Source organism: Scleropages formosus, chromosome 1 (assembly GCF_900964775.1).
Source record: "Scleropages formosus chromosome 1, fSclFor1.1, whole genome shotgun sequence".
NCBI classification, from domain to species: Eukaryota; Metazoa; Chordata; class Actinopteri; order Osteoglossiformes; family Osteoglossidae; genus Scleropages; species Scleropages formosus.
The window spans coordinates 42,495,605-42,509,828 of NC_041806.1; the positions used below are offsets into that span (position 1 = coordinate 42,495,605).

The window sequence follows — 14,224 nt, forward strand, 5'->3', positions numbered from 1 at the left end:
TCATGATGAGAAATGCTCAAAAAAATTCAATTAAATTCACTGCCGCCGCACATTGCACAGGGCCCAAGCTCGATCAAGGCTACCCGCATATCTCAAGGGGTGTATGGTTTAAAGGCCAGGAGGAAGCTTTTGCAATCTTTTCCCCACACATAGCTGAGAAATACTGTCCTAGCAGGGCAATTAAACTGCCATCCCAGGGTTTTGTCACGGACTGGCTAGGATGACCAAAATAATAATGACTTAATATTAAACACAGTGAAAATAAGGGCTCATTTGAGTATTGGCACATGTGAAAGCATGGGGATAGTTTTCCTGTTCAGATCCCTCCGTGCCCTTACTAACATCCTTCAGACCAGATGTGTCTCCCATCTGCTGTGGCGTGAATTCTCCAGCTCTCCCCGTTGAAGCTATAATCTTTTTACAGTTGTTTTATACCGAATCATTAAAGGAGTCATAGCAGATGGCCGTCATATATTCTCCCCACTTTGGTAAAAAGGTATTAGCACACAGCTGACGGGAGGCAGTGAGGTGAGAGACATGCAACTGAGGAAAACCAGCAGGTGTGCAGGACAAAATCAAGTTTGGGCTGGGCTGCAGGAGGGATTTAAGTCCACAGCTTTCGAGGTGAGAGGGTGGGGTCGCAAGGTTACATGTAATTACGAGGAATCTTTTCAGAGGTGCCAACTGCAATTTTGAGCAAAACCTACTTTTTGCGGCAAAAATTGTCTGACTCAAACTCATTATGATTTCCAAATGTGATGGCGTGAATAATGGGGGGGGGGGGGGGGGCTTTGCCATATAATTAATTCTTCTCACTGCATGGGGCTGAATGCTGACGAGACAATGAAAGGAATAAACTTGCTTCTCAATCTTTTGCCTATATTTTAGGTTTTTGTTTTTTTTTTTGAAAATTCACATTATTGCTCTTGAAAAACCCAGAGAACACCTTTGTAATCAAAATAGTAATAACACTGATAATATTACAACTCATTCTGAAACCTTAACTTCAGCCTAGGTAAGTAAAAAACATTGCTCTTTTGTGTTTGGTAATACAATAATGTATAAAATGGTTTTTTCTTTGCGAGTAAAATAACATCAGAAATGGTTGTTAAGAAAGTACTGTACACCCCAAGTTTCTGACAGCCCGTAACTCTGTTTTGAACTTAACGAGGGTTTGATTGGAGCTGTCAAACTGGGTAAAACAGTCACTGCTTTCATGCTCTTCTCTGAATGAGTGGAGAGTCTCTCCAAATAGCATCAGCAATCAGGAATTCAAGACTGAAAAATGTGTCTCACCAGTGACTGCTCAATGCTTGGGACTTCATGCAATATTTTCTTGCATTTACTAAATATGTATAAGACATACATATCATTTTCTCTATTTATTAAAGTTGTCTTTTCTGTTTTCTATTTTCTTCTGTTTTTGTAAAACAGGAAATGAAACACTGCTAGAGCGTGTGGGGCAGTGAGCGGGGCATTCTGGGTGGTGCGTCGTCCACTCAACGCCTGTAAAGAGAGAAGTGGCTCCCCCCCACACCAACTGTCAGTCTGCATTGCTCACAGGTGACACTGCCTTCTCATAGTGGTCTGCATGGATCTAATTTTTCTCTTTATCATTAAGAAACACTATGTGATTCACTATGAATCTGGCTCAGTCTGTGTGGAGTCTGCATGCTCTCCCTGTGTTCCCACGGTATTCTTAGGGGTGCTCCAGTTTCCTTCCACAGTTTAAAGACATGTGTTTCAGGGGAATTATGAATTTCGTATTGCCCATAGTGTGCGAATGTGTGTGACTGCCCTTTGATGTACTGATGTCCTGTCCAGGTTGTACCCCACCTCATATCCTATGTTTCTGGGATAAGCTTTGGACCACTGTGACCCTGCGAAGGACAAGCGGCTTATGTAAATATGGAAAAAATTAACAAACATCAAGCCTATAATTTTTGCCAAATATATCCATCCTATATATATATTTTGTTTTACATTAACCAGGTATAGAACAGATGTAACTTCTTCCATTTAAATTTTTTCTTGAGAAAGCACTGAAGAAATGAAGAAGTGAATGGTGCTCCGATGGGTGCATTATAGCACATATAATTGTACCAACTGTGTCTAAATTCAGGTGTCTCTGAATATATATATATATATGCAAGAACAACTATAGAGCAGTGCTAACGCCAAATCCTATTCACAACTGTAAGGACAAACATGACCCTTAGTTCAATACAAATCATCACATTCTTTTCAGCATAACAGCACAATACTGCCACTGCGGCACTGGCTCAACTTTACCCCGTATTACAAATTTTACTTCGGTTATAAATACATATTCTTACTATCCTTCATTGTCGTACAATTCTAACATCCTTATTTATCATGTTTCATTGGAAATCCTCAGAGAAGCCAGTTCAATTAGTATCTGTCATGCAGAAGAAACTCATTAGTATGAGTTTAGAGAATTTGAAATTAGCATTAAGACGGTTAATTTGTGGTTTAAAAATAGTGTTTCATTTTCAGTTTCCATGGCACTTTCCAAAGAGGACCTGCGCTTTACACTAGTGTGCCATCCATCAAGTCTTCAGCAAGACAGAAAGCGGTTCACTACAGAGGAAGACAGAAATTCTGTCTTTTTATTCTTTAAGGAAGCATTTTCTAAAAAAAATTCTACAGTTGAGGATGCTAAGACAAATGTGCTCCAAAGCAGGAAGATTCCCATGGAATATTTCACCTTCTATTTTCTGACAAAGAACAATAACTCAGCTGGCAAAGACTGCGCTCCTAACTTTGCATGCTCCTCACAGGAGTCTAAATAATTAAACATGTCTCCATCTCTGTTTCTGCCGAGCAGAGACGCAGCCTAGAAGATTAACCGAATACAAACCTGCATTACATTTTACCCCAGAGACATTCCCTGCTGAGCCACAGCATTACAGCTATGGAAGTAACTTCCCGTCACATATGTGTTTTTATATGTTTCTTAAGCTGTGTTTCCCTTGAAAACATATGTTAAACCTATGTTGAGAGAAACAGCTGAAATGAACAAATGAATGTGATCAAATAAACTACCTTTTCTTGATACAGATTAAGCCAAATCTTGGACTATGTTACACTGTCAGTAGGGATTCTCCATTGAAAATCCTTTTAAGTCTACGACGGGGCTTAATCTGGGTTTGGAAAACAAGCGCAATGAAATGTGCCCAAAACTGAGACTGGAAGCTGAGGGAAAGCCATACCTTCAGTTAGAATCACTGAGAATAAACATCCAAGAAATCACAGTGCTCTTCCCTCACTTAAAAAGAGTTTGTAGTGCTTCCAGGTAAAAATATGGGCTTGGTCTGGTGTGTCCACAGTTCCCACAGAAAGGGCTCTGGATGGCTAGCGAACCACAGGGTCCATGATAGAGCTGAGTTTAAAGAGAAGGGGAACAAGAGTTACCGCTGAGGGGGGTGCTGCTCAGTGAACCGCAGAAGATTCTAGGGGGGAATTTAGGGGGCTCCTCTGCCAGCAATAAAAGGCTGAAACAGGATACTTTGGGAGATTAATTACCTAGATAAGGCACGATAATGCCATTTAAATGGGAAAGTAATTAAAGTGCACCTTCCATGAAAATTATTCATTGCTGACGGATTGGGTGACAGACAAATCAGGAGGCTTTCACAGAAACCCACAGGTTAAGTGCTGCGAGCCTTTGCCTTGTGAGACCACCAGTACTTTGCTGCAGCTGTTGGATCTTACCGCTCTGCCCAGGGCTCATCAAATTACTGTGTGCAGAGTAGAAAAACACACAGAGGGAGGGGGAGGCATGGAGCGAGAAAAACAATGTATGCCCAGGTTATGCAAAATTAGAGAAATACAACATAGGTTTCACTTAAGAAAATTATACTAGTCAGTTAGGAATCTTCCACATCAATTCAACTTTCAACACTACTATGGCAGAGCGGAACACCAGTGTGAAACACTGAAAACCCAATTATTTTAAAGTTACAGAAGGGTATGGGTGTCCAAACAGCTCTGTTTGCACAGCAACATTTTCTGTTCATCGAGTGCTACCTGTGACAACTTGGGCCATCAGACCCAGACTGTGGTTACTCTTCCAGGACAAGTGAAAAAGAAACAAAGGACCATCCTTTGGTTCTCCCAAGTGACTGACACTGTGTAGTGTAAAAAGCTTGACAACAGCAGTTCTGTTAAAGGGGATGCAGTTCAATGATACTGGCTTCTCATACATATTTAGGTGGGGAGAATTTTAAACATTGCGAAATACAATGCTCTCTCTTACTCTTTCTCTCTCTCAGAGAAGACAGCGAAAGGTAGAGCATTTTTTTCTACACATTTCGGGTGGCTTATGTTGCTCGCTGTTCTCCTCTCCTTAACAGTAGAGAAATAAGTGGTTGCACACAGTGACATACAAAAAGAAAGTTTTGCTTCCTTGTTGGTGAATAAATGCATGAATCCTGTCATTAAAACTAACCAGTCCTTAGAAGCTCCTTACCCACCACAAAATCACACTGCAACCTCTATTATATTCCCACATTTACAAAACATTAAGGAACAGCAAGAACAAAACTCAAAGAAGTGAATTAAGTTTTTTTCTAATAATGACCAATATAATATAATAAAAACAGTAACTGAAAATGTTAACATTCCACTTTTTATCCTTGTTTGTGCAACTTTAATAATGTTAAATTTGAGTTAGTAACGCCCCTCTGGACAGCACTGTTTCAGATATTGTGGAATAGATTCATAATGCAAACCACAGGTTTTTATTGCAAAACACTACCCCGCTTTGCAACACTGACTGCCTCTGGACGTATATGAACTATACACTAGATTCTAGCTGACGTCTGCATTAAAATCAATTTTCATGGTTTCTTGTTTTCTTCCTTTATTATATTGCTCACCCCTCTTGCTGTTTGTGCACACACATTGTTTTTGTGAGTATTTTTTTCCTCACACAGGTCCTGCTACCATTGCCTGAACTGATTCCAATCCTTTTTTATACTGTCTCCACAACAATTTTCTTACTGTTTTTTTGTTTGTTTATTTTTTTTTAAATCTGAGATTCTCAAAGGACGGTGTTGCACACAATCAGGTTGTATGGAAGGTGGCAAAAAAAAACTGGATTATTCACAAGGTGTTCCGCATATCTATTGAGCAATGTCAAAGTGTTGATTGATAGGTGCACAGAAAAACTTCCGTGCAAATCCTCTGAACTACTAGGAGTATTAAGATGACATATTTACATATCTTGTGGTGAGAAATGAAAACGGTAGCTATTAAAGCTTGCAAAGACAAAACTGAAATGTAATTAGGTTTCCGTGAACAATAAGCACTCGACACCTCCGACAGAGGATGTGTCGCCACAGACAGTTTCTTTGGTGTAATTAGGGGATGCGTGGAATCCTCATTGGACCAGGATTCCATCTGCATTCAGGCTAACACCTTTGTGTGCCGGCAGACAAGGGTGATTACACAGCCATGGTGGGGTGGGTGGAAGATGTAGAGAGAGGTCTCTGCACCCTTTAACACTTTTCAGTGATACGATTCTTCCGCCAACCCAGTAAAGGTTAATGAATTCTGGATGATGAGGTGTAGAAGTTTAATGATATAGTCTCTCTAACAAGTGGGCTGCTGCGTGGCCAGGAAGTGGTCACTGTTTCAGAATGCTCCTCGTTCCAATTACACGCCACTCAGGCGTCCACCTCCAGCCATGGGAAAATTACACCTTCAAAGGTCCAGGACCTGGGAACTGAGGGATATGGGTTTAAACCTATTTTCCCCACAAAGTATAAGCCTACGTAGCTCACTAGTGTGCATAGCTAAAAGGGGCATCACCACAGACACAGCAAGGAACATCATCTATTATGCAAACAACCAATTTAAGATATACCTGTTAAAATATAATACACATCCTTCATGTTGTATCAGCAAACTAATTTTTTTGATCAATTAACACCACATATTGCTCAACGGCACCTGGACAAAAACAGAAAAGCTAGCTGGTGGGTACTGTAATTGTTAGCTGTCGACATGCTGTGCATAATGATGAAAGGCTCGCGCTGAGGCTGCGCTAATTGTTTTTCACGGGTCTCCTTCCTACGACCTTGTGTCCCTGCCAAGGCTACCCACAGCACATTCCTGTGCACATCTCTGTCGCAAAACCTGTCACCCGACACACATCATCCCCTTTGGTTTGTCACACATCCATTCTGATGGTTGGCAGCAATCAGCGGATCTGTTTTCCCGTCAATCTGTTTTCCCGTCAATCTATGAAATAATTCTAGCGAGACTTACGTGTACCTTAAAACATTGTTTCATTGTTTGGCTCTTTGTTTTAATGCATAATAAAAAGAAGCAGTATAGTGATGCAGTGGGAAACACTGCGGCTGTGGTTTCGGGTCTAGGATTCAATCCCTTCAGTCTGTCCGGAGGTCGTATGCTATCCCAGAGTTTGCAAATGTTTCCTCTCACAGTCCAAAGACGTGTGCTAAAGAATGCAAAGCTTAATTACTTCCCTACCCTTACTGATTTTGGAAGCCATGTGAATGATCACTAAGAGTTGACTCTGACTTAATGACAAAAACTTATTTTAAAAACAACAAAGAAACAATATTTTTCAGCTATCCACTGGCTTGCTGGTTAACCTCATCAAAGAATCAAACTTTATCTTCCTTATAAAAGCATGTAAATTACTGTATACAGAACTTGGAGACAAAAAATATAGAAAAACTAAATATTTAAAAAATTTTACATTTTAAAATTAAAAAAAAATGCTGTCAATTATATGTAAATTCTGTGATTTTCCTCATTTTAACCAGATGTGATCAATTACCTAATTATCTCTGCTTCAAAGCATGATACCCATTGCAAATGAAGGGGTGAACACACATTTCCTATCGGCATCCCACTGTATTTTGTATTCAGTTACACTTATTAACTTAGCTGACACTTTTCTTTAAAGGGACTTACAAAGTGTTAAGCTACTTACAATTATTTATGCATTTATACAATTGGGTAATTCACTGGAACAACTGAGGGTAAGTATGATCAAGGGTACTACAGCTGGCAATAAGATTCGAACCTGTGACCTTTGGGTCAAAAGACAGGAGCAGCTCAAACCACTACCCTACCAGCTGTCCCTGTTCAGCCACCCACTACTTTCACTTTGTGGGTTGAAGGCTTCTTCTGACAATGGAATGCTCTCCATTTCTCATTTCTAGCCTATAGTTCTGAGTAATGAGGGGGACACCACAAACAACATGCCCACCCAAGGGAAATGGTCCAGTTCTGAGTTCCCTGAGCCTCTTTACCACATGGCTAGTGTGGTACAGGAGTGACTCAAACCCATGCTGCCTACGCACAACACATGGAATTTTACAAGAAAACCTCTGGGGAGATCCCTATTTGTGCAAATGCACAGTGTATTTCAAAGCCAAACAAGAGCAGTTTACTTACTGTTAGCTGTCCTTGCCCCTGTCTGCTACACCTACAGACCAACCAGAATTTCACTTTGCTTTATTGTTACATGTTTCTCTTTGGATCGTGTAAACACGGTTTTTGCTTCAGCCATACACAGATATTTGTACCTAGATTAAAAGTACTTGGCTGCGCTCCAGCAAGCACAATCGGAGACAGCAGGAGAATAGCTCAGTGAGAACGGCTGGCGCTTTGGTCGTGACAGCACTAATACGAGCCTGCCGTCGTACCCCTAGCCTATCTACAAGGCACAATGAGCACCCGCGAAGGTGATGCTATGTTAATGACTACAATAAGTGCTCTCTAATATGAGAACTGTGTGTCACGCACGCTTGAGCATAAAAGAAAAATCTTGTTTGGTGGATCCATAGAAATAATTAAAAAGTTAAAGGTCCAGTGTGCATTCACTGGCGTTTGCTGCCAGAGACAGCATTTTAATTACGGTGGATTCTCCAGAGACCATGCAACATTGCTTCTTATGCTTCTTACAGTTCCACTGGCAGGAAGGTTTAACAATCTGTGCTACTATAAACATAACACATCCATAATCACCAGCGTGCATTTAATTGCAGGAAAGTAAAATGCACACTAGTAAATTGTAGCACATATTGCATGTTGTTTTTCTTGGAAAATTTCTCTTATTTAACTGTTCATTTAAATATTGTGCTGGAAGCATTGCAGCATGATAAGACATCCCACCTATTATTATACATATATCTTAATGAGCTTAAAGAAAACTAAACATGTATAATAAATATGTGTAGTAAAGAGCAGGGCATGTGTTAGCAGTATGTAGGTCATCTGTCAGGATTTGTTGGCTAAACTGACAGATGGTGTCGAGCGCCAAAATATGGTACAGGCAGAAACGACAGCTCTCATGCCACTCGATCATATGACGCTGTTCCTGCATGCGAGAACATGATAGATACACTGGCAATCCGAAGTCAGTTAGTCAACTTTAAAAACTAAAGAACAGACATCATTCCCATGATGAATATGGTTCAAGCTGTCCTGGACTGCAGGGTAGTTTCAATATTTTGTCTCTGCACCACACACAACCAATTCTGCAGCAATGTCTTACCTGCTTGGCCAGTGGCGATGCTGACAGCTGCAAAAAGACGCTGCGTGCGGCTCAGGTCAGAGACGCCATTCACAGCCTCCACCTCAAAAGTGTAGTTGGCATGAGCCAGAAGGTCGGTGATGGTAACATAGGTGTCCACCAGTCCGCTCTGCTGTGGTGAGTAGGCCACATTGCTACCGCATTGCACACACTCCTCAGGATCCCAGCTGCAACGCCGGCACACAACCCGATAGGTGACATCATTGCGGCCACCTGTGTCGGCCGGAGGGTTCCACTCCAGGGTGACTGTCGTCTGATTGATGTTGTACACCAGGTTCTGTGGCGCTGAGGGGGGTCCTATGAAAAAGATACCAGGTCAGGGTTCCACAAGTGAAATCTACATCACTAGTGCAAACATCAACCATGAGGAACAGCATGTGTCAGATTAGTTAGAGCCTCGTTACACTCAAAGGGCACAGGTTCAAATCCAATTTCCTCCAGCAGTAAACACAAGCTAAATACTTACATTAAGTTGCTCTAGTAAAAATTAAATAGCTGTATAAATGGGCACATAAATGTACATAGCACTGTAACACTACAAATCGCTTTAGAAATAATAATAATAATAACAATAATAATGACAATAATAAGTTGCATTGTTATTAATTGTATTATTTTAATGTGCATATCATCCCTTTGTCCTTGGCAATACTGTAACCCTCTTCATTCAGCATGCAAAAGAAAGAATCAACTGAGAAGGAAAAAACATTTTAAATGAAGGTATTAAAGTGTAAATCAGCTAAAACATATGAGATATTCTGCTCCATTTCACATTTTCGGAAGAGACTAAAATGTGGCTATGCGAACGAAAGTGCAATGGAAGCTCTATTCCTCTCTGTTATTTAACGTTCTCACATTCAAAAACAGTTATAAGGACCCAAGTTAAAAGAACTGTGCCATTACAACAAATCATTGAGACAGGTGGTTTGAAGTTCATGTTTTTGAGCAACAGGCAAGCTGAATGCTGGCCTCACCTAACAATTTATGGGACAGATTAAGCCCAAGTTATTGCCCCCACTGCTTGAAACAGAATGCCATGTGTGGTGTGAGAAAATCTCATTTAACACAAGTTCATGAAAGAAGGACCAGGGAAAAGTGAAGCCTTCTAAATGGTGGTGTATTTCCAAAAGAAGGAGCTAAGCTTATAAAGCCATGATTTATAAATAGCATTCGTATTTAAATAATACAAACCTCAGGCCTTGTCTGACAGTTAGATTTCTCCCTCGATTAAATTATATTTTTATGAGCCAGATGTTTAGTTTTTTTTTTTTTTTTTTTTTTTAATACAATGCATTATTTAACCATCTGATTTGGTTTCAAGCATTACACAACACAGAGTTCCATTCTTATTTTTTTTACCAGAAACTAGACAGCAATGCATACTTTAAACGCAAGTTATACATATTCTTGGACAGCTGTGCATCATGGGGGATTTGAGTAAGTATTGGTGAGTTTGTTCATCATCATGCTCACTGTGATAGCTCCTGAGATGAAAGTACCACCTGCGGCAAGTGTGGAGGGGCTGGCAGAGCGCATGAGTCCCCTCCCCTCCTCCTGCTGCTGATCCCACCCTTAATCCTCTTCAGGATGGACATGTTGCACTGGCTTACCTTCCTGCACTTTATCTGCTCTTTATTTCCACAGCCATATTTATTTATTTTATTTATTTATTTTTTTTTAATAATTCATCCCAAAATCACATTTGGTTGTAAACGAACAGGAATCAGTGTGCTCCCCAGGCTAATGGAAAGTATTGAAACAACATGAGGGGAACCATGTCCTGTACTGAACTGAAATCAAGTTACAAATGTAAACAAACTAGAACTATGTATGAATTTATGGAAACTGTAAACTTCATACAAGTTAGCTTGACAACAGCATGGAAGTAAAAGACTACAGAAGTCCCTTTAAGCAACTTGTGTGTGCTTCTCCCCAAACTTCAACCAATCCTTTTTAACCAAAACATTTTCATCTCACACATTTAATTTAAAATAAGAATTTGCTTTGTTACATTGACATTGCACAAGGAAACATTATTAGCCAAAATAAATGCAATTATATTGAACAAGGGGCAGTGTATGGTGTAGTAATTGTTGCCTTGCGATCAAAGGACCCAGGTTAGAATTACTGCTCCAATACCTTTGAGTGAGGTACTTAAACTGATATAATTAAAATTATCTAGCTGTGTTAAAAGATAAATTGTTGCAAGTAAGTTAGTTTACAAAGGTTATATTGTAAGTTTCCTTGGCTGAAAGTGTCAGCTAAACTAATTAATAACAGTCAAAAAACTTTCATATGTAAATTTCAAAATTTTGTTAAAACCAGAAATTCTTCATACACATCCAGTGGCTGCGTTACAAAGTGTATGCATCATTACAAAACTGCTTAAGAAAACAAAGGGTTTTTTTTAATTTTACAGTTTGATACTGCAGTTAAAGCTGTCTAAATCAGGTCCACTTTTTCCCAATGTACAACTTCCTGCTGTGAACAAAACACTTCCTGTCCCTGCCCAGCTATTCACATGCTGCCTTGGTTCACCGAGACTACATCATTCTCTCCCTGCGTTACCTGAGACTTAGAGGAGTGACACGTCCTGATCTTCTGCTGTCTTTCCACTGATCCTCTGAGCTCAAGGGCTCGCAGCCCTGTCTGTCTTATCTCCTCATGGTTCTTCCTTCTCCCCCCTGCCTCCGACTGAAGTTTCATTTCACGGATTTGCCTCTATAGCCCTCGCAGATTGGGACGTCTCAATCGCATGTTTAAAAAAAAAGCGTGGCTACATTGTCCTCCAAACGGCGTGTTATCTGCTTGTTCTGTCAGACTACATGAACGCCATAATAACACTCGCTCCTACCATCCCTTTCGTCTGAGTGAACCTGTGATTTTGGCCGATGAATAAGCACCTCTGATGACAAATTCGCACAACGCACCGCATGCCCCTCTAACAGACTCCGGCCCTGCTGCTCATTTTCAAGCGCTGCTGCCATGGAAATGTCTCCTCATTTCAACTTGGCCTTTGAAATAATACTTCATGGCTTGCTCACACTGTTTTAAAGGACACGTCAGTGAAACGGAACAAGATGAGAGAAGCCTTTGCTAAATTTCACTAATTTATTGCTTAACCTCTGAAAAACAGTTCTGATGCCTCGTTGTTTCAGCAGTCAAATGTAGTTAAATAAAGTTCTCCTCCTTAGCTTGAGGTACTCTTCACAAGACTTTTAAAAGACGTTCACATGGTGGTGCATCAGACAAGGGAATCCGTGCTTTAGTAGCTTATAAAGCCTCTCCTGACTAGCCTAGGCATAACATTGCCTATTTAGGGCCTGGCCACTAATTGGTGGATTGTTGCTTCCTAATGAGAAGGGGTTGGAGTATACCAAAGCCTGGCAATTGCATCACCCAAGCACTAATTCTTAATGGGCAAACATGCGTCCTGACCTATGACCCTCTGCTCGACACTGGGGCTGCTGGCACATTCCCAGCGATGAGTGGGAAATGCCAGACGAGTGGAGACTGCACATGACAGGCGGACGTGAGGCCCTCACAATTCTCTGTACTACAGGCGCCGCCTCGTCCCCTAGCAACTGCTGGCAGGATAGAAGCTCTGAGAGATGTCAGCCTGGCGAGGTGGTGCATGCATGGGAGGAAGGGACACTGTATGTATGCGTAAGGGGGAGGCATGTGGGGGCTGCTCAGAACTGCCCTTTTCAGACCTCACTAGTGCCAGCATTGCTCACAGCTGTCGCCTGATTGATGGGAGACCGCAGGACCTGTCAACATCTCATGTCCCTCCTCTGTGCTCCAAGAAACATCCTCAGCAGCGCCTTCCCTGTATATCTCATTATCGCATCAGTTCATATCTGAATGAAGTGAATGGCTTGCGTACCAAGAGGATTATTGAATGTATATACCAAGATATGCAATACCAAATGCTGTATTTTGTCAAATATGTTTTAATACTTATTGTTAGTCAGGGATTAAGAGTGTGACTGATAGTTCACTGAAATAATTTACGTAACATCTGCAGTATGTTTTTTTATAATTGTAAAACGTTTGTAATCCACATTCTGAAGAGATCTGTCTCACTGTTTGTCTTCAGCTTAAGATTATGTCCAAATGCTCATTTAAAAACCTGCCAGTCAGACTGTTTATTCAAAGAATGTAAATTCACATCCAATTACCATTCAATTTAATGGCTCTCCAAATCCCAGCTAGTAAATCTCTCCCTTGTCAATTTATGTATCCAAAATAACTTAATCCAGAAATAACTGAGTTAAAGCACACTTGTACATGTGCAGAGAACAGTCAGGAATGGTGACATATCATCATGTACTATATCACATTTACAGTTTCTCTTTCATAAACCTTATGATATATATATACTGTATATATACACACACATATAAATATACATACAGTATACACACATATATCACAATAAAAATTCTTATTTTTTTCAAAGTGTTTGGAAAGACTGAAATTATACATTGATATACATTTCTATAATCAAAAGCAAAATCTATGTAGCTATGAAGATTTTTCTTATGTCTATTGTTCTGTAGCATAAAGTTTTTGTCCCTGGAGAATGTAAAGTACACAGAACCATGAAATGTAACGGATCTGTAATTCATAAAGTCATCTCAGTGGTTACAGTGGGAGGTATGGACTTTGCTTTCACTCAGTTTCCTGGTTTGGGGGTCGGCAGGCTAACACCAGCAATTAAGTCAAATTGCTAATAGTGTGTTCTGCTGATGATCAGCTTGCAGAATTAAGATTTAGAAAAGGAATATCAAATTCAATTCAATTTTCAACTAATGTGCAAAGTATAAATCAGCATGTCGGAAAGGGACTCATTTTCCTGATCCCTTGTTAATGGAGTCCCCTTCCACCCTGGAACACTGTTCGTTAAATTAAATCTCATTGAACTCCCACTGCCACCCCCCAGTATTGCTGAACAGAAGTGGTCACCAGTTCCTAGGGGAGACTGCATGAAAATGGCCAGTCGAACTACTGAATGAAGCTATGTGAGGGAGACTTCAGAGGAAGGAGATCCCAGTTCTCCAAAATGAATGCCTACCCGTGTAAACAAGCCGTCAATACATGTCGTATAATTGCAATATTTACCAGGACAAATGGAGACAGGAGAGGCAGCCAGGCTGGTGCTGAGTATAATTGCAATCTTTCAGACAGGAAATGGCAAATTGCTTTTCTGATCATTAGCTACCAACAATGAGCAAAAAGCAAACCCACAACCATAATTATAAAGACGTATTGGGATGAGGGACGTTAAATTGTGCTTGGTGGACAGGCTGAACACCGGCTGGAGAAATGCCCTGTCTAGACCTAGCTACTCTGAAATGAGTAATTTTACTGCAGCCAATGGGGACCCTGAGCATTCAGCTCAGTGCTCTTCCTGGCCTATGTTTCAGATAGTGGTGGGGCTTACGTGTGCAGGCCGTGGAGGGTGTGTCTGAAGGGGCTCGATAGTATCCGTCTTCACAGTCACAGCGCCATGAGCCTTCCTTGTCATTGAAGCTGTGCGCAGGGCAACGGGAGCACTGCAGGTCCTGAGAGGATGACTTGTAAAACCCACGTCCACAGGCTGCAGAGACAGAGGGGCAGATAGCG

The 14,224-nt window shown here is 40.8% G+C and overlaps 1 protein-coding gene across 3 annotated transcripts in view; it reads right to left on the reverse strand.

Annotated features, from left to right (window-relative positions):
- epha7 (eph receptor A7) overlaps positions 1-14,224 on the reverse strand; it is a 58,265-nt gene that overhangs the window by 25,052 nt on the left and 18,989 nt on the right. For all 3 annotated transcript variants that reach the window (XM_018743786.1, XM_018743785.1, XM_018743784.1), the window contains exons 4-5: positions 14,043-14,198; positions 8,558-8,893 (exon numbers count right to left, since the gene is read on the reverse strand). In XM_018743786.1, coding sequence (XP_018599302.1) covers positions 8,558-8,893; positions 14,043-14,198 — 492 coding nt within the window. The remainder of the gene's footprint in view (positions 1-8,557; positions 8,894-14,042; positions 14,199-14,224) is intronic.